The following is a 26,769-nucleotide window of genomic DNA, read 5'->3' on the forward strand; positions in this document are numbered from 1 at the left end:
GGGACAATTGGACGACACTTGGATCAGGAGAGGCAACTCTGAGCATGAAGGCAACATGAGACTAAGGCAATATGGGCATGATCCATTTTTCTTTCTAGACAGGCAACAATGCAACAAATAAGTTCCCTCTAATCTAGCTCGTTTCCTTAAAACCCACAAATTCCTCCAAAGAGATCATTTGTGACATAGAAAAGTCATAATGATCTTACTCAAATATTTTAAAGTCATTTGCTGGGTAAGCAAAGCTTAATTGCTTCCAGGTCTGGGAGTAAGCCATACATAATTAAGCCATATGAATTAAACCACAAATGCAATGTCATATACCAGCAAGTAATATACTTGGCGGTATTCCAAAATAAAGGCCCACATGATTAAGCATGAGCATTAGCTGAAGCCCACCAGGTCACTGGATGGATAAGAGAGAAAAGAAAATAGTACTACACATGGATAAGGAAGGCATCAATCAAAGCTTGCAGCAGGTGGAAAGTAACCAGCATTGAAACTTGAACAATCACATGATGTCACTTGCAAGCAGCATACTCAACACATGCAAACTGTGTGTTGTCACCCTCACAAAGAAATACCCAAAGAAAGTATATAAACAACACAGCCACAACTAGCCAAACCATTTGGCTCAAAGCTTCACCAAAGCATACCACAAGAACAACAAAGCACCACCCATATATCTGAGAACAGAAACTAGATCCATATGAGGCAGATCAAGAAGTGAGGAGGAGAAGGCATGCTACAAGAAGCAGCATATGTCAGAAGCCTGAAACACCAGCAATCCATCTACAAAGTGCATCAGGTAGAAATCCAATAATCGGATAAATAGATCATGTAGCATCTATTCTTAGCTTTCGCCTGATCATGAGGGGGAAAAGAAGAATGCACAACACATCATCAAACCACCCTTCAACCAGATTTTCATCTAGGAGGATGGAGAGATGGATTTTCTCTCAGATCTGCATAGAGATGCTATGCAAGAATCATCACAAAGAATTTTAAGTCATCAATAGTATCTGTTCTTATTTTAAATCGGTGCCTCAGCCTATGCATCATTGGCAAGGCTACAGGGTCGGGCCAGATCTGTTCTTATCAGTTTATAACTATCAAACAAAAAGGAAAGCCAGATCCACCAATAAAAACTAACCTTGCATAAATAAATCATTTCTAGTTGCTAATTGCAACTAGATCATATTCAAGAAACAAGCAAGGCACCACTTTGTGCACTCCAGCACAACTGTCCAAGATCATGCATATTCATAATAGATCATCACTTAATCATTTACTTCAATAGCAAGATCATTTTCAACATGCTTATAAGCTCACAGCAAGCATCAAGTAAATCAGGTCTCTGTACACATCAATACTGGCATAGTGCCATAGCTCAACACATGCTTGAGATCAAAACAAATGTAACCAAATCCTTTAACTGAAATTATACATTCAGTTTTGTCAGATTAATGACACCACAGACTACACATGCTTTGGAGGATTAATCCATCCAAAAGGGAAGCATTTCATTTCACATATGAGTTACCAATCTTAAGCATATAATATAACTCACTAGCATCAGTACTGGACTGATAATTTTACAAGTCATATAGCACATGTATAGCACTCCCAATCATATGCAATAATCTGGCCAAGCACCCACAAGTTCTTGGTCAACAAATCCATAGCCATATAGAATACCGAGAGACAGAGAGAGAGGGAAAGAGGGTATGAGTAGCTCACAGTGTTATAGAGGAGTAGTCGTAGCGGTTGACGCCGGGGTTGCGTCGGCGACGCCATCCTGCCGGCGTCGAGGTCGAAGATGCAGTGTGAACAGCGATGGCACCACCAGTACACCGATGCCGAGGTTGCGTCTATGGCGCCGTCCATCGATGGCGAGCACCGCAGCTCACAGAAGCACCACCACCACAGCAACACCGGAGCCACACCACCAACACCACCCGGTCCACCAGTACCGCAGCACCGCAGCACACCACCAGGACACCACCACGTGAGGAACCAGAGCAGCCGGGTAGGGCAGAGCTGAGCTGGGGCTTGAGGCGCTCCAAGAGGAGGTCCTGTTTGCCAGAGAGTGCAGCCGGAATCGGCCGGCAACGGCCGGGTATACTGGTGGCGGACCTAGGGTTCCAGGGGTCGGGATCCAGAGAAAAGAAGTGGGGAAAATCAAATCGAATTGGATAGAAGGATAGAGCATGACGAGGCGGACCACATCTCCACCACGCCGGCGTCGGGGAGGACCAGAGTCGAGCGGGAATGAGAGGCGGCGCGGCGGAGCCATGGTCGCCTGGGCAGGAGCAAGAGGGACGAGAGAGGAGGAGGTCGTCGAGGGACTGAGGAGCTGGGTCGGGGTTGGGTTCACCTGACCCAACCAGACCAACTCGGCTGGGCCAGGTTTGGGCCAAGCCAATTGGGCCAGCCCAACAGACCACTTGGTCTATTGGTATTCTTATTTTTTATTTGTTATTTTTAGAAAAATCTTTTAAACATTTAAGTAAAATAAAAATAAATCAATAAGTAGAAGTGAGTATCATAAAATGACCTCTATAAATAAAATAGAAAACAAATGCTTAAAGTTTAAAATAACAACAATATGAATTTCCTCTAAAATTTTAGAAGACCAAATTTTAAATCTTAAACTATTAAAACCTAAAAACTAAGGAGATAATTTCTTGTTTCAATTCTTCACATAAATAAAATATTAAATATTACTTCACATTAATATGCCATATAAAACAACAATTGTATCTTAATGGTTATGTTTAATCACATGAGAATCCAAATTGACCATTACTTCAATTAAAACCCTAAACCCTAATAGTATTTATCATATTTAAGTCTTTTGAAAATAATATAGTGTTAAATCCATTATTACTTCTATCTTCAATTTAGTAATAATCTCTACCAATTATCATTTTAATAATGAAATCACAATTTACAAACCCTAATTTTAATATAAACAAGAACCTTGGTCTCCTCATTTTATGTGATCACTCTAAAATAGTTTCAATCCTAAAACCCTAGGGGTTTAGCCCATGTGATCATATAAGCTTCATCTATACCTATATAACCCTAGATAAAAACAAATGCATGCATGATCATGATCTACTAAAATAAAACAACATCACTTTACATGTGATCATCATTTCATGTCTTTACTTTTGAGTAAAACCTATATAATCCACTAGTGTCACTTAGGGGAAAACCCTAGCTTGTCACCCATGATAACACCATTGATCACCACTCCTAAATACCACACCATTAGAATAAACCTCAACCATCAAACCCTAGTTGAACCATAATGATGAATCCTAGTACCAACCATGTGTAGCAATTCACAACACATGCTCCTATCCAACTAAACCCTACTTAGTAAAGCAAATGTAAAGCCATAGTAAACCTAATAGTTAATTTATAGAATCATCTTAATAACCATCCTTTGATATGATGTATATGGGAAACCGTGGTAATAACCCTACCAATACTTGCTACATATAAACCCATTCTACTTAAAGAACCCAACTAATTCCTATTGTGAAACTAAATGAACCCAATAATAAACCCTAGAGTTACATAGCTCCTATGCATAGTAGTTCATATTCTTATTTAACCTGTTCTTCAAAAGTTATTCTTTTGAAGTACAAATGTCAATCAAACCTTAGAAGCCCTAATCCTTCTTTGAAATACTCATTATTTCTTAATTAACATGTTCTTCAAAAGTTATTCTTTTGAAGTATAGTATAAGTAATCATCAACCATGTTCTGTAGAACTTAAAATTGACAACTGTTCTCTACATATTATTCCATCACTATTCCTTATGTGTATGATTGTTATAATGTCTTATATCATTTGGTTACGATGCTAATATAACCAAACCCTAATAAGAATCTTGTTTGAGAATCATTCTAAAAGTTCCCACAACCCTAAAGAAATCTTTACAACTCATACATCCTAAATCATCGAGGTTGGGTTACGCTCGGGACGATTGCATCTCATACTATGCATTATAGCATCTTTGCCAGTTCTTTAAACATTGTCCTTACCGGACGATGATGGTATTTCAGAATTTGGAGTTATCACGTATCGAAGCTTTTGCCTGCACAATCTTGCAGTCAAGAAAGGCAAGTTCATCGCTTGCTCATGTCATTTGATTATTTGTATCAAACTATATGCAAAGTACTATACTTATCACTCTTGCATAAAAAGCAAAAGTACTATTTTCATAACTATGAATATGACTATGTGGTGGGCAATGGAACCATGGTATGTGTTGATATGGTGGAGGTTCCATTGCAAGGGTTTATATCCATCTAGGATTAAACAACAAATGTCGTCCAGTGATTCTTGTGCCGTAATACCCGTGTTAACCATAAGATCTGGAGTGGGACGGAATAGTCAATTGTATTTCCACCTCTTGTATATCAACGAATGCGCTTTACCGTAGGCACTTGTATTCCAAAGGGGCAAGCGGCAGGCTGGGGAAGCCCAAAGTCCCCACGGTAGAGACCGTAGGCACTTGTCGCCCGAGGATCAAGCGGCAGGCTGGGGAAGCCCTAAGTCCCCACGGTATTGCGGTCTATGATGGGTTGCATCTCTCGGCGAATGAGTTCATGGTAGAGACCTGAACTGTTGTCGTGGTCGGGGTCCGTCCCTAAGTGGTGTAAGTGGACCGACGAGGACCCAGGGTCGGAGTTTGCAACAACGGGTGGGTGTATGAGGCAGCGGAGGAATATGATTGGCTATGACCTTATACCGGGCCTCACACCAAAGGAAGTGTGGACGGGAAAATCGAGCCCGGTTGGCACCAAGGTTAAGATCTCTTATGGGTAAAGCAACACACCTCTGCAGAGTGTAATGAATCGTGACCTGTCACTCCCTGTTCCGGGATATGGAACTGCGAACGCTGCCGGAAAGGAGCTCCATGAAGTTCTAGTAAACCGGTGAAGGCTGACGGACATAGTTCTTCTGAATAAAAGCAACCTTTTGAAGAAATGATTATGAAAACTTGCATTGGCCTATGACTTTCTGGTCTATGGCTGTAGCTAGTGCATGATACACCTATTTCCTAATATGAACTTGCTGAGTACGCTCGTACTCATTCTATCCCATTTGAACCCCCTTCTTAGATCAAGACACCGAAGGAGAAACTACCGTGGAACTCGAAGACAAAGGGGTCAACTGCAGCAAGATGAAGAATCCAATCAAAGAAGTCAACGGAGTCAACTCCTGCATCAGCTAAAGTGGAAACTTAGACTAGTAATAGAAGGGAACCTTTCCCTAATCCTAGCTCCTAAGTAGCTAGAGTTCGATAGCAAGCCAAGTAGCTCTTAAACTTGAGTTAGCAATAAGATAGACCACGAGTCATTCTTCTGGAGCTTTATTTGAAGTTTTACCTCACTGTAAAGTAGGAGGTTGTGTTGATCTTATGTAAACAGCTCGTGTGTACTTCTATAGACATACCTTGGACTCGCATATGTTTCTGTTGTACCACTCTGAGAGATGTAATATGAGTGGAACGGTGTTTCACTTGTGTTATGTCAACGACTTGTGTACTACACCATGCATTGGTACGCTGGGTCATCACAACGGTTCTGATGTCCGGCGCCGTCCTCTGCGCGCTCAGCTCGCGCCTGGAGGCCATGGAGCGGCCGAGCGAGGCAAGTGGAGAGGAGGCACGGTGGAGTACGGCCGGCCTGCAGTGGATGCTTTCGATCAGAGTAACTAGCACCAATAATTAGCTTGGCAGCTACAGTGGTCTATAAAGAGAGAACAACAGACAAAAGCAGATTCCTACTCCGTGTGTCTCCGTCAGTTCACAGGTTGAGATGGATGAATCTCAAAGACGATCTAACGACGATTGCTAGGTGCGTACGTATACACGTGTTCACTAAATCCACTCTCTTAAAAATTGCTGGGTGCGTACGTATACATGAGTAGTGACAAGAATGAGCTTGTGTGGCCAGATGCTCACATGCCATTTAAACAAAAAAAAACTTGGTCAGCAATTTTACAATTGTTTTAGCTCACATGCATGTAACAAAAGTTTGATACAAAATTTAGAATAGAAGGAAAATAAAAATGTAGACTACAAGAAAGTTTAGCTCGGTTGAAATAAATATTTGGTTTAAAAGAAAAACAACAAATTCAATCTCCATAGTGGGAACTAAACTTTACCGAGTGATGAACAAAAAGAAAGTACAGAGTGAACAATATTTTTTCCTAATATGAAAAAATCATGACTACACGGGAACTAATTTTTAACATGTGAGAACAAAAAACTACACTGAAATAAAAAATCTCAATGACAACTAGGCCAAAAGTTACATCATTGAAAGGAACAAACACATTTACACACGAAACAACAATTAAAGAAAAGAGGAATGATGTCTACACCCCCCCTCCTTTTCCTGTAGACAGTGTTGTGCCTCCAAGAGCAGAGGTTTGTAGGACAGCAGCAAGTTTTCCCTTAAGTGGATCACCCAAGGTTTATCGAACTCAGGGAGGAAGAGGTCAAAGATATCCCTCTCATGCAACCCTGCAACCACAAAGCAAGAAGTCTCTTGTGTCCCCAACACACCTAATAGGTGTACTAGTTCGGCGAAGAGATAGTGAAATACAGGTGGTATGAATATATATGAGCAGTGGCAACGGCACCAGAAAAGTGCTTTGCCCAGGACAGTAAACAAGCAGTAGTAACGCAACAGTAGTAACGCAAAGAAACAAGAAACAAGCAGCGATAGCAGTATTTAGGAACAAGGCCTAGGGATTACACTTTCACTAGTGGACACTCTCAACTTTGATCACATAACAGAATAGATAAATGCATACTCTACACTCTTGTTGGATGATGAACACATTGCGTAGGATTACACGAACCCTCAATGCCGGAGTTAACAAGCTCCACAATTCAATGTTCATATTTAAATAACCTTAGAGTGCATGAAAGATCAATTCGACTAAACCAAGTACTAACATAGTATGCACACTGTCACCTTCGCACTATGTAGGAGGAATAGATCACATCAATACCATCATAGCAATAGTTAACTTCATAATCTACAAGAGATCATAATCATAGCCTATGCCAAGTACTAACACGGATGCACACACTGTCACCATTACACCGTGCAGGAGGAATAGAATACTTTAATAACATCACTAGAGTAGCACATAGATGAATAGTGATACAAAACTCATATGAATCTCAATCATGTAAAGCAGCTCATGAGATTATTGTATTGAGGTACATGGGAGAGAGATGAACCACATAGCTACAGCGGAGCCCTCAGCCTCGGGGGTGGATTACTCCCTCCTCATCATGGAGGCAGCGATGGCGGTGAAGATGGCGGTGAAGACGGCGGTGGAGATGGCTCCGGGGGCAATTCCCCGTCCCGGCAGGGTGCCGGAACAGCGACTTCTGTCCCCCGAATTGGACTTTCGCGATGGCGGCGGCTCTGGATGGTTTCTGTGGGTTTCGTCGAACTTGTCAGGGTTTTCGCGACGGAGGCTTTAAATAGGCGGAAGGGCAAGGTCGGTGGACTTCTGGGGGGCCCACACTATAGGGGGGCGCGACCCCTCCCTTGGCCGCGCCGGCCTAGGGTTTGGTGGCCCTGTGCCCCCTCTCTGGCGGTTCTCGTGTGTTCTGGATGCTTCCGGGCAAAATAGGAACCTGGGCGTTGATTTCGTCTGATTCCGAGAATATTTCTTTACTAGGATTTCTGAAACCAAAAACTGCAGAAAACAGCAACTGGCACTTCGGCATCTTGTTAATAGGTTAGTTCCAGAAAATGCACGAATATGACATAAAGTGTGCATAAAACATGTAGATAACATCAATAATGTGGCATGGAACATAAGAAATTATCGATACATCGGAGACGTATCAGCATCCCCAAGCTTAGTTCTGCTCGTCCCGAGCAGGTAAAACGATAACAAAGATAATTTCTGGAGTGACATGCCATCATAACCTTGATCATACTATTGTAAGCATATGTAATGAATGCAGCAATCAAAACAATGGTAAATGACATGAGTAAACAATTGAATCATAAAACAAAGACTTTTCATGAATAGTACTTCAAGACAAGCATCAATAAGTCTTGCATAAGAGTTAACTCATAAAGCAATAATTCAAAGTAAAAGCATTGAAGCAACACAAAGGAAGATTAAGTTTTAGCGGTAGCTTTCAACTTGTAACATGTATATCTCATGGATATTGTCAACATAGAGTAATATAATAAGTGCAATATGCAAGTATGTAGGAATCAATGCACAGTTCACACAAGTGTTCGCTTCTTGAGGTGGAGAGAAATAGGTGAACTGACTCAACAATAAAAGTAAAAGAATGGTCCTCCATAGAGGAAAAGCATCGATTGCTATATTTGTGCTAGATCTTTGATTTTGAAAACATGAAACAATTTTGTCAACGGTAGTAATAAAGCATATGTATCATGTAAATTATATCTTACAAGCTGCAAGCCTCATGCATAGTATACTAATAGTGCCCGCACCTTTTCCTAATTAGCTTGGACTACCGGATCATCGCAATACACATGTTTTAACCAAGTGTCACAATGGGGTACCTCTATGCTGCCTGTACAAAGGTCTAAGGAGAAAGCTCGCATTGGATTTCTCGCTATTGATTATTCTCAACTTAGACATCCATACCGGGACAACATAGACAACAGATAATGGACTCCTCTTTTATGCATAAGCATGTAACAACAATTAATAATTTTCTCATATGAGATTGAGGATATTGTCCAAAACTGAAACTTCCACCATGGATCATGGCTTTAGTTAGCGGCCCAATGTTCTTCTCTAACAATATGCATGCTTAACCATAAGGTGGTAGATCTCTCTTACTTCAGACAAGACGAACATGCATAGCAACTCACATGATATTCAACAAAGAATAGTTGATGGCGTCCCCAGGAACATGGTTATCGCACAACAAGCAACTTAATAAGAGATAAAGTGCATAAGTACATATTCAATACCACAATAGTTTTTAAGCTATTTATCCCATGAGCTATATATTGTAAAGGCGAATGATGGAATTTTAAAGGTAGCACTCAAGCAATTTACTTTGGAATGGCGGAGAAATACCATGTAGTAGGTAGGTATGGTGGACACAAATGGCATAGTGTTGTTTGGCTCAAGGATTTGGATGCATGAGAAGTATTCCCTCTCGATACAAGGTTTAGGCTAGCAAGGTTGTTTGAAGCAAACACAAGCACGAACTAGTACAGCAAAACTCACATAAAAGACATATTACAAGCATTATAAGACTATACATCGTCTTCCTTGTTGTTCAAACACCTCACTAGAAAATATCTAGACTCTAGAGAAACCACTCATGCAAACCAAATTTTAACAAGCTCTATGTATTTCTTCACTAATAGGTGCAAAGTATATGATGCAAGAGCTTAAACAAGAGCACAACAATTGCCAAATATCAAGTTATTCAAGACATCATACCAATTACTACATGTAGCATTTTCCGTTTCCAACCATATAATAATTAACAAAGCAGTTTCAACCTTCGCCATGAACATTAAAAACTAAGAACATATATGTTCATATGAACCAGCGGAGCGTGTCTCTCTCCCACACAAGCATTTATTCAAAAAAAAACACAAACAAAAGCACACAGACGCTCCAAGTAAAGTACATAAGATGTGACCGAATAAAAATATAGTTTCAAGAGAAGAAACCTGATAATTTGTCGATGAAGAAGGGGATGCCTTGGGCATCCCCAAGCTTAGACGCTTGAGTCTTCTTGAAATATGCAGGGATGAACCACCGGGGCATCCCCAAGCTTAGACTCTTCACTCTTCTTGATCATAGTATATCATCCTCCTCTCTTGACCCTTGAAAACTTCCTCCACACCAAACTCGAAACAAACTCATTAGAGGGTTAGTGCATAATAAAAATTCACATGTTCAGAGGTGACACAATCATTTTTAACACTTCTGGACATTGCCCAAAGCTACTGGAAGTTAATGGAACAAAGAAATCCATCCAACATAGCAAAAGAGGCAATGCGAAATAAAAGGCAGAATCTGTCAAAACAGAACAGTCCGTAAAGACGAATTTTAAAATGGCACCAGACTTGCTCAGATGAAAATGCCCAAATTGAATGAAAGTTGCGTACATATCTGAGGATCACTCACGTAAATTGGCATAATTTTCTGAGTTACCAACAGAGAATTAGGCCCAGATTCGTTACAGCAAGAAATATGTTTCTGCGCAGTAATCCAAATCTAGTATGAACTTTTCTATCAACGACTTTACTTGGCACAACAAAACACAAAACTAAGATAAGGAGAGGTTGCTACAGTAGTAAAAAACTTCCAAGACACAAATATAAAACAAAGTACTGTAGCAAAATAATACATGGGCTATCTCCCAAGAAGTTCTTTCTTTATAGCCATTAAGATGGGCTCAGCAGTTTTAATGATCCATTTGCGGGAAATAGTATTTGAAGCAAAAGAGAGCATCAAGAAGCAAATTCAAAACAACTTTAAGCCTAACCCACTTCCTATGCAATGGAATCTTATACACAAATGAATTCATGAAGAACAAAGTGACAAGCATAAGAGGATAAAACACGAGTAACTTTAAGATTCTCAACATAAAGAGGGGAAACTTAATAATATTAAGATGCATATAACCATATTTCCCTCTCTCATAATAACTTTCAGTAGCATCATTGATGAAATCCACAATATACCCATCACTTAAAACATTCTTATCATGGTTCATATGCATAGAAGTATCTTTAAATTTGGCATAAGAAGAGTTATTCTCATTAATAGTAATTGGAGCAAGATTATTATCAAGAATTTGAACATTGTAAACAAATTGCATATTAAGGGAATTGTTTTTGGTAACCCAATCATGACTATGACAAGTTTCATAAGGATAGTTAGAACCTATATCATAGCATTCCTTGTAATAATCATCAGAGATCGGAGGCACAGTGTCATCATAGGAAATAGAATAGTTATCTTTCACAGTCGGTTTATCTGTGTCCACACCATCATTGTTATTAGAAGGAGATGTATCAAGAACATAATGACCAGTAGCTAAAGGATTTGCAAACACCTCTTCCCCAAGCTTAGAGCTTTCTATATAATTATGGGAGGAAGCATGGATAGCACTGACACTATGGCAATTATTATCATCATCATTTTCAGAATTAATTTCCCAGAGATTTGCAATATCAAAGGTAGTATGCTCATTCAAATCATGATTGCTAATGTATGTAAAGGGCATAGGAAGATCATCGTATTCAGATTCATTATCACAATAATCGTTAGGAGCAACATACTTACGGTTACCTAGCGTTATCTCATTCACGTGAGGATACGCCGTTACCTCTTTCTTTTTATTCTCCTTCTTTTTCTTCTTCTTCTTCTTCTTCTTCTTCTTCTTCTTCGTTCCCTTCTTTTTCTTCTTCTTCTTCTTCTCTTCCTTCTCCTCGTTCCCTTCTTTAGGAGGAAGAGGCTTGAAGGGTGGCTTGTCCGCATAACCTGATTTACTTTCAGAAACAATAGAAGAAACTTGGGAGGATCCCTCCTTTTCATTAATTAGTTGAAAACACACAGCGGTCCTATCATATTTTGGTAAGGTGTCATCTTCTAAAATATTTTGTATGTAAGTATTTGTATGACTAATATCAATGCAATAAGAAAAACACCCATGCAGGACATCATCAATATCAAGATCACTCATATGTAACAAAGAGATTTTTCTCGACAATTCTCCACACCCCAAAAATAAAGTAAGTTCATCATGCTGATTAGGAGTAATTTCATCATCACAATACAAATTTGCAGCACTCATTGGGTTCAAATTATCATTGGAGGAGCATTGAAAATTAAAATGACCCACTTCATGGCAAACTTCACAAATAAAAGGATAGAGGGCACAAACTTTTTTACCAAGATCATCTAGAGCCCTAAGCCACTTTCTAGTTTTTTCATTAGCATGATGGATACAATATTCATCTTTGATTTGATTAATTCCACAAGGTCTATGTATTCCACAAAAATTAACACGCTTATAGGAAATAGCATTCTTAGGAGTTTGAGCATGCTTATTGCAATAATTAACAACAATTTCATTCTTCATGCAAGCCTCTTTAAAAGGTTCATGATACTTATCAAAATTCTTTTTAGGCAATTCAAAATGAGAAGCAAAGGCTTTATAAAGATTTGCAGCAACTTGAGAGTCAAGACCATAAGTAGCACTCATATTTCGAAATTTATCGGTATCCATAAAAGCTTCAATGCATTCATAATCATAATTTATACCTGACTCTTTACCTTTGTCGTTCTCCCATCCTTCAGCGTTCTCCTCAATCCGATCGAGAAGATCCCACCTAGCTTCAACCTCCTTGCTTGTGAAAGATCCGTCCGAACATGCGTCCAGATAGTCCTTATGTTGTCCTGAAAGCCTCGCATAAAAATTGTTAACAATAACATTACGGGGGAGCTCATGAATGGGACATTTGAGCATTAGTGATTTCAATCTCCCCCACGCTTGAGAAATACTCTCTCCATCACGAGGATAAAAGTTATAAATATAATTCCTATCAATATGCACTTCATGAGGAGGATGAAATTTAGAATAAAAGAGAGATGCAATTTCCTCCCAACCAAGAGAATGACTATTCTCCAACAATTTATACCAATGCGCCGCTTTACCAGACAGCGAAACAGAGAATAGCTTCTTCCTCACTTCATCCATAGAGATACCTGCACACTTGAATAACCCGCATAATTCATGCAAAAGCAGTAAATGATCTCTAGGGTGGACAGTTCCATCCCCTTTATAGTGGTTATCCATAACACGTTCAATAATTTTCATAAGTATTTTATACGGAATACTTTCAGTAGGTGCATTTAAAATATCACAAGCATCATTAGAGTTATTGCATATGGGAGATAAAGTATTATCAGAGCAAATTTTCTCCCCTAAAGATGGGAAGCTAAAAAGATCACAAGAACTAGCTTCCCCAAGCTTAGACTTCTCCATAGCATTAGCAGTAATTGCATTTATACTAATAACATCGCTACTAACATGCAAATAAGGTTCCATAGGTTTTTTAATTTTCGCATCAAACAATTCTAAATCAGGAAAAAGATTAAAAAGCTCACCAATTTTTTTGTTGTTTTCCATTATGCCTAACTAGTGAAAATAAAAACAAGAAACAAAAAGATGCAATTGCAGAATCTAAAGGAGATAGCTTCGAGCACTCACACACCGGCAACAGTGCTAGGAAATAGCTTAGTAGTCGGAGGATGTGAATACCTTTTACCTTACCTCCCCGGCAACGGCGCCAGAAAATAGCTTGATGTCTACGCCCCCCCTCCTTTTCCTGTAGACAGTGTTGGGCCTCCAAGAGCAGAGGTTTGTAGGACAGCAGCAAGTTTTCCCTTAAGTGGATCACCCAAGGTTTATCGAACTCAGGGAGGAAGAGGTCAAAGATATCCCTCTCATGCAACCCTGCAACCACAAAGCAAGAAGTCTCTTGTGTCCCCAACACACCTAATAGGTGTACTAGTTAGGCGAAGAGATAGTGAAATACAGGTGGTATGAATATATATGAGCAGTGGCAACGGCTTTTTAAAAGTGCTTTGCCCAGACAAGAAACAAGCGTAGTAACGCAGAAAGAGTAACGCAAAGAAAACAAGAAACAAGCAGCGATAGCAGTATTTAGGAACAAGGCCTAGGGATTACACTTTCACTAGTGGACACTCTCAACTTTGATCACATAACAGAATAGATAAATGCATACTCTACACTCTTGTTGGATGATGAACACATTGCGTAGGATTACACGAACCCTCAATGCCGGAGTTAACAAGCTCCACAATTCAATGTTCATATTTAAATAACCTTAGAGTGCATGAAAGATCAATTCGACTAAACCAAGTACTAACATAGTATGCACACTGTCACCTTCGCACTATGTAGGAGGAATAGATCACATCAATACCATCATAGCAATAGTTAACTTCATAATCTACAAGAGATCATAATCATAGCCGATGCCAAGTACTAACACAGATGCACACACTGTCACCATTACACCGTGCAGGAGGAATAGAATACTTTAATAACATCACTAGAGTAGCACATAGATGAATAGTGATACAAAACTCATATGAATCTCAATCATGTAAAGCAGCTCATGAGATTATTGTATTGAGGTACATGGGAGAGAGATGAACCACATAGCTACAGCGGAGCCCTCAGCCTCGGGGGTGGATTACTCCCTCCTCATCATGGAGGCAGCGATGGCGGTGAAGATGGCGGTGAAGACGACGGTGGAGATGGCTCCGGGGGCAATTCCCCGTCCCGGCGGGGTGCCGAAACAGCGACTTCTGTCCCCCGAATTGGACTTTCGCGATGGCGGCGACTCTGGATGGTTTCTGTGGGTTTCGTCGAACTTGTCAGGGTTTTCGCGACGGAGGCTTTAAATAGGCGGAAGGGCAAGGTCGGTGGACTTCTGGGGGGCCCACACTATAGGGGGGCGCGGCCCCTCCCTTGGCCGCGCCGGCCTAGGGTTTGGTGGCCCTGTGCCCCCTCTCTGGCGGTTCTCGTGTGTTCTGGATGCTTCCGGGCAAAATAGGAACCTGGGCGTTGATTTCGTCCGATTCCGAGAATATTTCTTTACTAGGATTTCTGAAACCAAAAACAGTTAGAAAACAGAATCGGCACTTCGGCATCTTGTTAATAGGTTAGTTCCAGAAAATGCACGAATATGACATAAAGTGTGCATAAAACATGTAGATAACATCAATAATGTGGCATGGAACATAAGAAATTATCGATACGTCGGAGACGTATCAAGGAACAAAAACTAGTGAGAGTGGAACAAACCATTAGAACAAACATAATTAAGCCTAAGAGAAATAAAAAACATTAGCATGTGGGAAACAAAACACGAGGAACAATTCACATATGCACATGGAACATACATTTACACCAAATGGATGAAATCATGACCATGAAGTAGGGAACAAATATTTCAAGACAAAGGAACAACTCCCTATGAGGTACGGAACAAATGAGAGCATAAAAAGGAACAGAGAAACATACAACTAGGAACAATAATTTCATGGAAATAATTTTTTGAACAAACGATGAAACAAAAATCCTCCTGAATAAATGAAAAAAATCACTATACGCTAGGGAATAGTCGGGGAAATCACATCAACTTAGATGAAGGGGAAACCCTAGATAGAGGGGAACAACAACCTAGACAAAGGGGAACATCCATGTAGACGGTGGGAACAAGAGCCTAAACGGAGGGGAACAACCGTGTAGACAGTAGGGAACAAGAGGCTAGATAGAGGGGAACAACATCCTAGACAGTGGGGAACAACATCCTATACGGAGGGGAACAACAATGTAGACGGTGGAGAACAAAACCTGGGCGGAGGGGGACAAGAGCCTAGATAGATGGGAACACCAACCTGGACGGAGGGAACAACATGACGTAGGGGAACAACAGCCTAGACGATAGGGAACAACAACCTACACGAAAGGGAACAAGTGCCTGGATGGAAGGGAACAACATCCTAGACAGTGGGGAACAACAGCCTATACGGAGGGGAACAACAATGTAGACGGTGGAGAACAAAGCCTAGGCGGAGGGGGACAAGATCCTAGATAGATGCTAACACCAACCTGGATGGAGGGGAACAATAGCCTAGATGATAGGGAACAACAACCTACACGAAAGGGAACAAGTGTCTGGACGGAAGGGAACAACATCCTAGACTATGGGGAACAACAACCTAGACAACCTTGACAGAGGGGAACAACAACCTAGACGGTAGGGAACAACATCCTACACGAAAGGTAACAACAGCGTGGACAAAGAGGAACAACATCCTAGACGGTGGGGAACAACAACCTAGACAGCCTTGATAGAGGGGAACAAGAGCCTTGACGGAAGGGAACAACAACTTAGCCGAAGGGGAACGAGAGCTTAGACATAGGAGATGAAGAGCTTAGACGGATGGGAACAAGACAAAGGGGAACAACAACCTAAATTGAGGGGAACACAGCCTGAACAAAGGGGAACATCCGCCTAAATATAGGGGGAAAATAGTTGGAACGAAGGGGAACAACATCTTAGATGAAGGGGAACAAACAACGTATTCGGTAGGGAACAAGAGTGTAGACGGTGGGGAACAAGAACCATGCCTCGGGTGCTCTACTGTACGAGGACCTGTCCTCCTCTAGAGCCTCCTTTCCCCTTGCCGCCCGCAATACACAAGGAGCCACCATCTACGCCATCAATTCAGTCTACTACCGCAGCCCAACAAGACGTGGTCGACCTTGATGATCCGAATTCCCCTACATCCTCTCTCCCTGATCCCAACAACCAAGAACAGTAAGCTAAAACATCCTTTTGGTCATCTATATATGGTCCACTTGAATCCGTCCCATTGTTCTGTTTCGTTGCAATCTAACTATATCCCTTTTGATGATCAAATCTAGAGATTACTACGAGTATGAGACTGACAGTGACTGCCCACCTACCCCGGAGCAGCAAGACTACAGCGATCTCGAGGATGAATGTGTCCAATCCCATCTGCTAAATGTTCCCGAGTATGCAAACACCGCGCTGGAGCATTTCAACAGCCAGGACAAGCACAAGGTGAAGTTTTGTTTTAATTGCCTACATTGCTAATCTATATGTATTGTTTTTTGCTCTTTGTCTATAGCTTGAGTCAGTTTTGAGTTTCTTTCTAGCTCTGTTTCCAATCTATATGTGCACTTGTATTGTAGGATGATTTTTGTATCTCTGTCTTGAATCGAAATATTCCCTGGTATTGTTGGGTGAGTTTGTTTTATCTCTTTTTCGAATCTGTATGTGCAGTATTATTATATGCATTGAAACGGTTATGTTTTTTTAATAATGTTCTATTCTACTCAACGATGGCATAAAAACCGCAGCAGTCTTCGAGCAGTTAGTTGCCATACATATACACAAGCAAACCCACTAGAAAATTTCTATTCTGAATGCTGTCTAATCTGAATATTTATGTGGATACTGTCGTAGATTATATCTCTTGTCTGATCTATTATTATTAGAGGGGCATCTTACTTTTCTGCAACTGTTAGTTTTAACCTTTACTTTGTGTTCTATTAAAATATTTGTTGTCTTCAATTCGTTCTTATTTCCTTACTCTTGAATAAAACCTAGATCAAGTACCATCTCATCAAAGCCATCGTCAGCTGCAAAATCGTATATGACGGTTTCTATCAGCATGTGAATTTCACGGCAAAAAGTGATCTGGAGAATTCAAAGGAGGAGTTCTTCTTTGCGGAGCTACGACGTGATCATGATATACAAGCTTGGGTGCCTGTGTGCATAGTTGCTCTACAAGAAAACGAGAGAGTAGGTTTGTTCTCAACCAAATTTTGTACTAGTTCAATTCTTGTTTCTGTTGAAATCCGAACTTATTACAGTAACCCTTCACTTCTGTAGGTGGGTTCTCGGAGCTCGTAGGCAACGGTGGTGTTGATCCCCGACACTGTTTTGGTTGTGGAGATATAGTGAAGCACCCACTGGATGGATCCTTATATGAGGCTGGTCATTATCTAGTTGAGAATTCCTTCTTTCATAGATATATCGAAGTACTTACAGCAACTCAACCATGTGATGTGCAAGACTAGTCATATAGCGGCCCAGTGCGGGTTCGACGATGTTTCTTCTCCGACGAGGTTGGCTGGGCAAAGCAGCGGATTTGGGATCCAAGCACCGTTCCGGGTTGTTCTCTGGCCAACACGCCACAGATAAGAGGGCGGCGCTTCTTTTGTTGGTGGATGTTTCAGCATCTGCATCATTGCTCAGAAGAATTGCAGTCCTTGAAAGCTCTGTTTTGCTCCATCAAACATCACTGTGATGTCAGGATTGGAGGTCCAAAAGATGCCAAGTGAACGCCAGTCCGCGAAGGAACAATTGAAGAACAAGTGTTCACATGTCTCCAAAGAAAAGAGCGCACAGTTTACAGCAGACTGCAGGTGGACATTTACTTTTCCATAATTTGCTGAACATTGGCGAGGCTTGTAGTCCAGCAAACATGAATCTGTACAAGGAAGAGAACACTCCAGTATGAAGAATAAATTTCCAGTTATCATTTGTGAGTCGAGCTTGTGTATCCTCCTTAAGGGGCAAAAGCAGGTCTAACAATCTGATGCAGCTCTCCAAGAGCTTGTTCAGAGATCGGAATAGCAAAGTGCTCGGCTAGTGTCAATCGCAAAAGAGTAAATCCATGGAAATGTGAGCGCCAAGAGATCTTCCTGCCACAAGAACGAACCAACCGGGCTTGTAGCCTGTGGGACTGGATTTTGGTAATATGCCTGCCATACCATATTCACCCATGGCGTCTCATGATGACTGAAAAACTTGAATAGATGTTTCATAAGGAGTGCATCGTTCTGTATCTCCAGATTGATCCCTCCTAACCCTCCCTTGTCCTTTTGCTTGCAGACCATCTCCCAGGCTGCAAGAGCATCATGCTTCTCTCTGTCTTTCTTTTCCCAGAAACAATGACACCTTGTTCTACCCACCACCTTAATCACAGTTCTGTTGAGCTTCAGCATACACATATCGAAGGTTGAATAACAATGAATTAACAAAAGTTAATCTTCCACCATAATTAAGAAACCTGAACAGCCATTAAGGCGAATCTCCACACTATCAGCCAAGGGTGCATGGTCTAAAACAGTTGTTCGGGTGGTTCCTAGGGGCATACCCAAATATGTGAACGGCATCTTGCGTCTTTCTGCAAGATGGTCGATTAGGGAGTGCCAATTCAACATAGCCATCCTTATCACTGAGCAATCCTCTGCGTAAACCTTCGGTAGAAGAGAAGTATCAGTTTTACCAAGCTTACGGGTAGCAGATGTACTAGCCAAGCTTGACACGGGAGCGTGGATAGGATTTGAAATCTTTTTTTTAGGGGATAGGATTTGAAATCTGATCTGCTAGTATATGTTCTGTAGCATTACCCGAGCTTTGCTAAACACGAGCTTGATGTTCACCTTCGGCATGCAGTTCAGTTTGCATTGGCTGGCAACTCCAAAGTCAGCCCATGCTCAAAGTGCAGACCATCAGAATTCGGTGTTACACCACCCACAGCAGACAGAACCACTTCACAATCACCAAATGTCACAACCAAGTTTTTGTTCAATCCAAAATCAGGCTGCCAAACAGTCTGCATCTGCACTCCACTGTACGGGATAGCTGCCTAAATTTTTTTTTTTTTCAAGCAATCCCCCACTGGGGATCGAATTTTCATTATCATGGGATAACGAAAATACATCGTCAGGTTTTTGTCTAGTTATATATACAGCAAAACATCAGCAAACTATGAAAAACAACTCCAGCACCAACGATCTAAACGGCCATAAGCTACCCCTTCTAAACAAAAGAAAGTATATGTTACAGCGCACAGAGAGTAGATGCTCTCCGGGAGATGATCAAACGGCATCAAGATAGGAAAATTCATCCTGGGGGCATCGAGAAAGAGCTCCATCATGTTTGCATATTATCAGCATCAGCATCTGCATTGTCTTGTGTGTCAATATCCATAGTAGCATCACCTTGCTCAAGCCTCAGCTGTTGATTGACCACCATCGCATTCCCAGCTCCCCCTCCGCCTCCAGCACCCAGGGCCAGATTGATGAGAGCTGCAGCGCCTTGCTGAAGTTGGGCCGCCTCCGTGTCAGAGTGAGCACCTGCCCAAAATTAGCTGCCTAAATATACCTGAGCAAAACTGCAAATATGATCTCACTGCAATAATCAGACCTGTGCTCGGAACCTGAAACAAATGAAGGTTGGAACTGCTGCTCTAGACCACCAGCACTCACCAAGCTTGTAGTTTTCTTTTATGATGAAACGAGTCTACTCTTCTGGAGATTGAACTTTCCATTAGGTCCAATGTAGGTCCTAAAAGTTTAAAATAATTTGAAATAAGCCATGTGCGGATTCATGCCTCAATGAATGATTGGTCCTAGACAGATACACACCACAGAAATTATATGTTCATTGCATACTGTCTGAGCACACGCAAAACAGACCCAATTCCTACCTCAAGCACAAAAACAAGTACTGTATCAAAAGACTCATTTGCTACATGGACGCTATGTTTCCAATGGTACAACACCATAGCAGACGACGGGCCAACAGCGTATGGCCGTGTGTGTATACGATTTACCACATCACAAAGCAGACACAACACACCACCGTTGCATCAGCAGAACAAAATAGTTTGTGCCTCAAACACTCCAAAGAACGACAGGCCCAACAGGGGGCATAAACAGCAAGCAGAAAGTTCCCGCCATGAATATTATTTGCACTCTTGTTTGGCAAATAGTTGTCCTCAAAACACGAGCAAGACTTTTAATCGCTAGCTACATATAATTCACAGGATATATATAATTAAGGTTGCAACCTAACAACTAAAAAACAAGAGCAGAGCTGCTAAGTTCGATCTTGTTTGAGAAATTTTATCTACTTTAGTTTCCTGTATTGGACATATATATATTATCGGCTGAATAAACATCCTTCATCGACCATTGTTACATGGTCCAGAACAAATTGATTAGTTTGTGTGATGTCTGAAAGAACCACTGTTAGCCACCTTCACTCGCCCTTCTGCTTCTTTACTCTCCTCTTGGGACCCGAAGCAGTTGTGCACCTGCCCACAAACTTGAGGACCTCGTCGATGAGCACCACAGGGAGTGCGACAAGCAGCACCAGCAGCCACTCGTTCAGGCTGAGCGGCACGATGCCAAACACCTGTGCGAGGAACGGCACGTACAGGATGAGGAAGTGTAGGCCGAACGAGACTGACATGGCCAGGAGCAGCCACGGGTTGACCCACGGAGGCATCCTGAGCAGGCTGGTGTCTTCAGAGAGGGCGTTGAGTGAGTTGAACATCTCGATTGCCACCAGCACTGACAGAGAGAGCGTTGTCGCCTTCACTTTGCCAGCCTGGAAGTACTCGCAAGGGTTGTCGAAGGTGAAAGTTCTAGCTCCAGCAGTGAAGGGTGCAACTGTGAAGTTGTCCCAAGTTGAGCACTGGCCCCAGTTTGAGAGCTGTGAGTAACTGACAAGGGAGTGACCATCTCCAGTCAGGTCAATGCCCATGAAAGATCCATGGGTGTACCAGATGACAAAGATGCCGACAGTGGCAATCCCCACATAAAGGCCAATTACCTGCAAGTAAAATATGACACAGAAGAAAATATAATTAATCACAGAAAGGAAGGCAAGATCACTAAACGAAATCGAACACAAAAGTAGCCACTAATGGATAACCAGATAGATCATTTACCAGGTAACGGAACAAAATCCAGGGAGTGATCAGTGAGTCATCGCTCCTTCTTGGTGGTTTCTTCATGATATCCTTGTCAGGAGGATTGAAACCTAAAGCAGTTGCAGGGGGGCCATCGGTGACGAGATTAACCCATAGAAGCTGAACAGGTATCAATCCCTCAGGAATACCCAAAGCAGACGTAAGGAAAATCGAGGCAACTTCACCAATGTTTGAGGAAATCATGTATCTGTAGCAGTAAAGCATAGAAGTCAGAATCCTTGCAAGGAGTACCAAGGTCTTCCAACAGCTGGATGCAAATATCTAGATAAAGTATGTAAGCAATTGCAATCAATCAATCGTGACAGACTCAGAAACATCATCTTTACCGAAGTGATAGAACAACTAAATGCATGCAAGCAACCACAAAACTGCAAGTCAGAAGTGGGAACAAAGGCTTTCAGTGCACAAACCTTATGAAAGCTTTCATGTTGTTGTAAATAGATCTTCCTTCACCAACTGCAGAAACTATGGTACTGAAGTTGTCGTCAGCTAGTACCATGTCTGAAGCCTCCTTGGCAACCTGGGAAAATATAGGATTATTCAGATACCACTCTTAGGTATAAGCTGAGCAAAAGCATAGGTTTGTACATATTACTCTTTTACTGCTCTAATTCAAATGCTATTATTTGATTGGCTCAGAACAAGTACAACATACAATGGCAAGGAAACCAAAAGAAGTGATTTCAGAGCAGAAGACCTTGAAGGCTCTGAAGTGCAAAGTGATAGTTAGCGAAGGGCGACTATACTTTTGTTCTCTGCTCTGGATCATGAAAGTAGGTTTTTCAGAAACTGTTATATCTGACAGTTCATGGTTTTCTGTTGGTTCTGCAACCATGGAGTTACAGCCTAGTGTTTGTGATCAGACTAAGGTATGTTTTGTGACACCTGCTGAACTTGTGGTTTGCAATATTCCTATGGCATGGGGTGGTATGGTGAGTACTATACGAAGTTTTTCATTTGATATTACAGAAACTGGGCCTTTCCCCTGAATGAAGGGAGAACGAAAACAGAGGTCCAAAACATCTAAGATGGTGTGCCTTAACATACCTCAGTGCCGGTAATACCCATCGCAATACCAATGTCTGCAAGTTTTAGAGCAGGGGCATCGTTTACTCCATCTCCAGTCATAGCAACAACTTCACCGTCTTCTTTTAACAGTCTCACAATCTCTTGCTTGTGCCTAGGCTCCGCCCTAGAGAACAGAAGGCCACCTTTCCTTCGCAGCAGAGTCTTCTTATCCTCAAGTGCCATGAACTGCTTCCCTGTAAAGCTCTTCAGGCTGATGTCTTCATTAGGTGAAAATACACCAATTTCATGACATATTGCCTCAGCGGTTTCTTTGTTGTCTCCTGTAATCACCATAACACGGATACCAGCAGCTCTGCAGTCCTCAATAGCATCAAAGACCTCTTCCCTCGGAGGATCCTGAAATAGTTAAAATGTCCACAGTAAAAATATGTCAGCATCGCATGCAAATAAAGTACATAAAAGCATATAATAAAACATCGTTTGACCAGGGAAAATCATTTTGTAGATTCCATATTGTGCAGTTATAAGTGTAGAACAACACGTACAGAACATATGCATAGTGAGGAGCACAGTCTTACCCTTAGGCCAGCAAGACCAACAAATATCAGGTCTGTCTCAATTGCCGCGTAATTGGCTGGATCCAGCAAAAGCTTGTGTGCAGGATGGAATTCACCATCATATGTTGCGAATTCTCCAAGATCCTCCTTGTATGCAAAACCGAGGCAGCGCAGAGCTTTTGTTGACAATTCATGGAGACTTGCCAAAATAGCTTTTCTTGACTTCTCATCCAAGGGCACAACTGAACCATCCTGCAGCTGTATTTGTGTACTCCTTTCCAGCAAGGTTTCAACAGCTCCCTGCCATTAGGACACATCATCATGCACTTAGTGTCACTTCAGGGAGCACAAATAATATACAGGATAATTGTATTTAATGTATCAGTGGGAAATTATGGTATAGCAAGAGATATGGCAAGCTCACCTTCACAAGTAAAGTGTTGGTTCCTGATTTGGACGCGACGATGATTCCCATTGATTTCCTCATACGGTCAAACTCGAGCGTGGCAATCCTTTTGGCAGCATTGCTCCAATATTGGCAACAGGCTAGTAATGAGCAAACCAAATCACAATGTACTCAGCATAGGTTTTTGTGAGTTAATTGAGCAGCAGATATTTATGAAACATACATCAAAACAGTAAAATATCTTAAAGCTAAGCCATTGCTTACCTAATGTCTCGGATGGGTCCACGGACAAGCCGTTCTTGCCCTCAGGAAGCCCCATTTTCTCAACCAGGACCTGCAGGTAGAAACCAACAAAATAATCATCATGGAACTTAAAATCAAAATGTGTTCCAACATCAACCAATATTGTCCGAGTTTGGACGGACAGAAACTGAATACAGTATCCAGTGATCACTGCTTCCTACATTGTTTACAGCATGATTGAAAAACTAAACATGTTTTAAGTTGTGGATCCAAGAAGCACCATATACTGTCGAACAAAAATACTGTAAAATAATAATCATCATTGGGAGCTTAAAGGCAGAATATGTTCCTCCAACATCAACCAATATTTTCTGAGTTTGGACTGGCAAACTGAATACAGTAATCACTGTTTCGTACACTATTTACAGCATGAGTGGAAAAAATATTTTTTTAAGTTGTGGAACCAACAAGAAGAAGCATATGCTCTAAAATAAAATATTACTCCTACAGTAACATTAAAAAATAAATTCTGCGAGGGAATATAGCATGAAAAAGAAAAAATTAAGTTGTGGAACCAAGAGGAAGAAGCATATTATACTGTCGAATAAAATATTACTATTACAGTAAGTAACATTAAAAAATCCAGAAACACTGGGAATAATATAGCATGTAAAAAACCGAGAATTAGCTCACCTTGAGAGCAGCCTCAGTGGGCATCCCCGTGGAGACATACTGGTTGGCAGAGTGCGAGACGCTGGCATCATTGCAGACCGCGGCGACCTTTGCGATCATCTCCAGGTTGGCATCCATTGCGCCTGCAGGCCAATCGTGAATCTTCCCATCCCGGGGATCATAGGTGGTGCCGTCCACCTTGAAGCTCCTAACCGTCCCCGGCGCGCCGCCGACAGCGACGAGCCTGGCGACGGACATCTGGTTGGTGGTGAGCGTGCCGGTCTTGTCGGAGCAGATGACGGTGGTGCAGCCGAGCGTCTCGACGCTGGGCAGCTTGCGGACGAGCGCGTTCTTGGCGGCCATCTTCCTGGTCCCGAGCGCCAGGCAGGTGGTGATCACCGCCGGCAGGCCCTCCGGGATGGCGGCCACGGCCAGCGCCACCGCGATCTCGAAGTAGTAGGTGCACTTCTCGAACGAGAAGCGGACGTTGGTCGGGAGGTAGGAACCTTGGTGGAATTCGAAGGTGAGGAAGTACTTGGCGTTGATGAGCCAGACGAGCACGCAGATGAGGCCGATGATCTTGGTGAGGGCCTCGCCGAACTCGTTGAGCTTCTTTTTGAGCGGGGTGTCGTCGTCCTCTTGCGAGGCCTCGTGGATCTGCGAGTGGATCTTGCCGATCTCGGTGGCCATCCCGGTGTGGACGACGAGGCAGACCGCGCCGCCGTTGGCGACGGTGGTCCCCGCGAACACCATGCAGTCCTTGGCCTGGATGTCGGCGTCGGCCGCGGAGGGGGGGAGGGGGTGGGCGGTCTTGTTGACGGAGTTGGTCTCGCCGGTGAGGGACCCCTGCTCGACGCGGAGCGTCGAGGTGACCAGCCTGACCACCCGCATGTCGGCGGGGATCTTATCGCCCACCCGCACCTGCACGACGTCGCCGGGGACGAGGTCCCGCGCGGGCAGGGCGGGCAGCCAGGTGCTGTCCCGGAGCACGGCGGCGTGGTCCGACTGGATCCGGCGAAGCGCGTCCAGGGCCTTGGAGGCGTTGGTCTCCTGCCAGACCCCGACGGCCGCGTTGACGACGAGGATGAGGAAGATGACGAGGGGCTCGACGAAGGCGGAGGGCGTGAGGGCGCCCGCGGAGGCGGAGAGCGCCAGGAGGAAGGAGACGGCCGCGGCGGCGAGGAGGATGCGGACCAGGGTGTCGCTGAACTGGTCCAGGATGAGGTGGAGGGTGGTTGGGCCTGGGTGCTCGTGCAGCTCGTTGGCGCCGTGGGTGTGGAGCCGCGCGGCGGCGTCGGCGGTGGTGAGGCCGTGGGTGACGGAGACTTTGTAGCGCTTCGCGCACTCGTCGACGGTCCGCGCCCACGCCGGGAACCCCATGGCGTCGTCGTCCTTCGCCGGTGGCGGCGCGTCGTGGCCGGCCTCGCCCATCGGTGCGGCGGCGGTTGATCGGAGCAATGCGATGGGATTGGGGTTGGATTGTGACGGGGTGGGAGGCGGATCGATGTCTTATACGCGACGGACGGGAGAGGTCGCGTCGGGGGCGAGATCTCTTGCTTCGGTGCGGGGCGGTTGTTGGCGTGATGAGTTGGGATTGCGCCACGCGACGGAACCAATCAGCGCTGCCCAAACTGGAACCGAAAAGCCGCGACACGTCGCGCCGTCCCGCTGAGGAATTCTTGACCGGACTGACTGACTCCGGCGGCACAACGAACGACGGCGGCGGCGGAGGAAGGCCGGACTCTGGTTCTACACTGGCAGTGCCAGGGGAGTGGAGGAGGAAGGAGGTGGTTGGAATTGGGATCCCAGAACCAGAGCTAGTGGGGGTGGTGGGCAGGTGGGAAGGGCATGCGCGGTGCTGCTTCGTATTCGGGCTCTACTTACTTGTACCGCCGCTCCCGCTCCCGCTCCCAGGGAAGGTGGCACGAAGCTTCCCCCAGTCTATCTAGCTTTGGCTTGGAGATGGGAGATGGTGATGGTGGAGGTACGTGCCTGACGTGTGGTGTGGTGCGGCCACTCTCAACCGCTGTCTGCCAAAAAGCGCGCACGCGCGGGCCGGGGGCACAATCGTCTCCAGAGAACCTTTTATCATCAATCACCTCGCTTCCTTCTTCATCAATGGTGGCATCTCGTCATGCCGGCACACGCGCTTCTTCCCTCTGTGTCTGTGTGGGCACCAGGTGGCTCTCGACCAACGAATTCATGATGCCCATCCAACAGTGGAGTACTGCTCATCTTCTCAACATATTTTAGCCCAAATAATATTGGGGCCATGTTCTCCTCTCTAAGAGCATCTCCACTCGTATCCCCGACGAGGCCCCCGAACGACGTTTTTTCCATCCGGACGGCGTAATTCGGCCCAGTCGTGCCCCCGGTTCCTCGTTTTCGTCCGGATTTGGGCCTAAATTCATCCGGCGATCCCACGCCAC

At 43.4% G+C, this 26,769-nt stretch overlaps 1 protein-coding gene across 1 annotated transcript; it reads right to left on the reverse strand.

Annotated features, from left to right (window-relative positions):
• Nucleotides 1-20,372: 20,372 nt before the first annotated feature.
• On the reverse strand, nt 20,373-26,085 carry LOC127342954 (calcium-transporting ATPase 4, endoplasmic reticulum-type). The gene is made up of 8 exons (XM_051369017.2): nt 24,362-26,085; nt 23,690-23,759; nt 23,444-23,565; nt 23,041-23,319; nt 22,481-22,858; nt 21,844-21,953; nt 21,392-21,620; nt 20,373-21,273 (listed from the first exon to the last, which is right to left on the reverse strand). The coding sequence occupies exons 1-8, from the start codon at nt 25,769-25,771 to the stop codon at nt 20,698-20,700; spliced, it is 3,174 nt and encodes a 1,057-aa protein (XP_051224977.1). The 5' UTR covers nt 25,772-26,085; the 3' UTR covers nt 20,373-20,697.
• Between the last annotated feature and the right edge of the window lie 684 nt (nt 26,086-26,769).

Source organism: Lolium perenne, chromosome 1 (genome assembly GCF_019359855.2).
Source record: "Lolium perenne isolate Kyuss_39 chromosome 1, Kyuss_2.0, whole genome shotgun sequence".
Lineage (NCBI taxonomy): Eukaryota > Viridiplantae > Streptophyta > Magnoliopsida > Poales > Poaceae > Lolium > Lolium perenne.

Coding starts and splice junctions, on each gene's coding strand:
- LOC127342954 (XM_051369017.2), bottom strand. CDS start 25,771: ATGGGCGAGGCCGGCCACGACGCGCCGCCACCGGCGAAGGACGACGAC. Junction 22,859..23,040: donor TTGGTCTTGCTGGCCTAAGG/GTAAGACTGTGC, acceptor TAACTATTTCAG/GATCCTCCGAGGGAAGAGGT. Junction 21,621..21,843: donor AACATGAAAGCTTTCATAAG/GTTTGTGCACTG, acceptor TTACTGCTACAG/ATACATGATTTCCTCAAACA.